General features: G+C 50.6%; 1 protein-coding gene across 1 annotated transcript; it reads right to left on the bottom strand.

Annotated features, from left to right (window-relative positions):
• Nucleotides 1-190: 190 nt before the first annotated feature.
• Nucleotides 191-672, bottom strand: LOC108578285 (the record flags this gene model as incomplete). Its single annotated transcript, XM_017941585.1, has 1 exon — nucleotides 191-672. A coding segment is annotated over exon 1 (482 nt), but the record flags the coding sequence as incomplete, so codon positions are not given.
• Nucleotides 673-1,614: the final 942 nt, after the last annotated feature.

Raw genomic sequence — 1,614 nt, 5'->3', positions numbered from 1 at the left:
CAGATCGATGATGCGCCCTAATCGCCATTGCAGTGGCGGTAGGTTGTCTTCTCTTAAGAGAATTATGGCGCCTATCCGGATCAAATCTGGTGGGTCGGTCCGCCACTTGTGTCGTTGTTGCAGCCCGTGGAGGTATTCCCGCTGCCACCTCTTCCAGAAGTGTTGTATGGTTTTTTGCACCAGCTGATACCTGTTTAATCTGGTCTCAGTTACATTAGTTAGATCCGGTTGTGGGAGTGCCATCAACGCATCTCCGATGAGGAAGTAACCGGGCGCGAGGGGGGTCAGGTCGTTGGGATCAGTGGATATGGGGTGCAGAGGACGGGAGTTGAGGCAGGCTTCACCTTGCGTTAATATGGTGCATAACTCCTCATACGTGAGCCTCTGCTCGCCGACGACCTTTTCATAGGTTTTCGCAGATCGCACCCCTCTTTCCCATAGGTCGCCAAAATGCGGAGCGCTTGGTGGTATTAAGTGCCAAGCGATGCGTTCCCGTGCCAATGTATCTATAATGCGATCGTGATGCGCACGAGAATCTAACAGTAAGCCTAATTCCTTTAATCCACTTTGGGCGCCAATAAAATTTCTACCGTTGTCGGAGTAGATGGCTCGACATCTACCCCTCCGTGCTATGAATCGATGGAGGCATTGTAAGAACGCATCGGTCGTCATATCTGTGGCCAATTCGATATGTGTGGCCCTTGTAACGAAACAGACAAAAATGCATATGTAGGTTTTCTCGCTCGCATGAGCACGACCCCTTCCTCGAATTAGAAAAGGGCCCACATAGTCCACGCCGCAGGTAGCGAACGCGCGATCCGGGGTTACGCGATCGGCAGGTAAGTTGCCCAGTTTATATTGCGGGCTTGTCGAATTGACCTTAAAACATCTTACGCACTTACGCAATATCCCCCTTACGAGCCGCCTTCCCGATGTTATCCAAAATCGATCGTGCAGCGATGCTAGCGTTTGTTGCGGTCCAGCGTGCAGTAAACGATTATGCTCGTGCCTTACAATCAATATACTAAGCGCGTCTGAGCCTGGAAGAATTATCGGATGTTTTTTATCCGATTCTAAGTCCGCGTTCAAAAGACGTCCGCCCACCCTGAGAAGCCCATGATTATCAATAAATGGGCATAATGAAATTAGCGGGCTGCCCCTTCCTATTGGCCTTTCTGACGTGAGGCATTGCATTCCATCATGAAAATGAGATTTTTGGGCGACTCTAATGACAGTTCGCTCTGCCCTTCTAATCTCGTCTGCGGATGGGGAGTGGTGATCGGAAGGATCACCGCGACTTCCCTGCAACGATCCCCTGGCCCGCGCGTTCTCCACGAATCTAAAACAATAAGCTACTGTCCGAAGCAATTTTGCATATGACGAGTAACGAGAGGCTAAATTGAAATCATTTAAGGCCGTGGCGCTAGTCGGACCTGCGTGGGTCGCGGCTGCCCGTTTTTCTTCGGGTATTTCCACCGAGGTTGTTGGCGTTGAAGCTGGCCAATCGTCGCAATTCTGCGACAACCACTGCGGCCCGTGCCACCAAAGGTCGTTGTCTAGGCGTGAGCAATTTAACAATTTGTAGTGTGAAAGAGAGTCTTTCGTGTATGCTCA

The sequence above is a fragment of the Habropoda laboriosa genome, unplaced genomic scaffold (genome assembly GCF_001263275.1).
Source record: "Habropoda laboriosa isolate 0110345459 unplaced genomic scaffold, ASM126327v1 scaffold6173, whole genome shotgun sequence".
Lineage (NCBI taxonomy): Eukaryota > Metazoa > Arthropoda > Insecta > Hymenoptera > Apidae > Habropoda > Habropoda laboriosa.
Note: the sequence above shows the minus strand (reverse complement) of the source record. Positions and strands in the feature narration are given on the sequence as shown.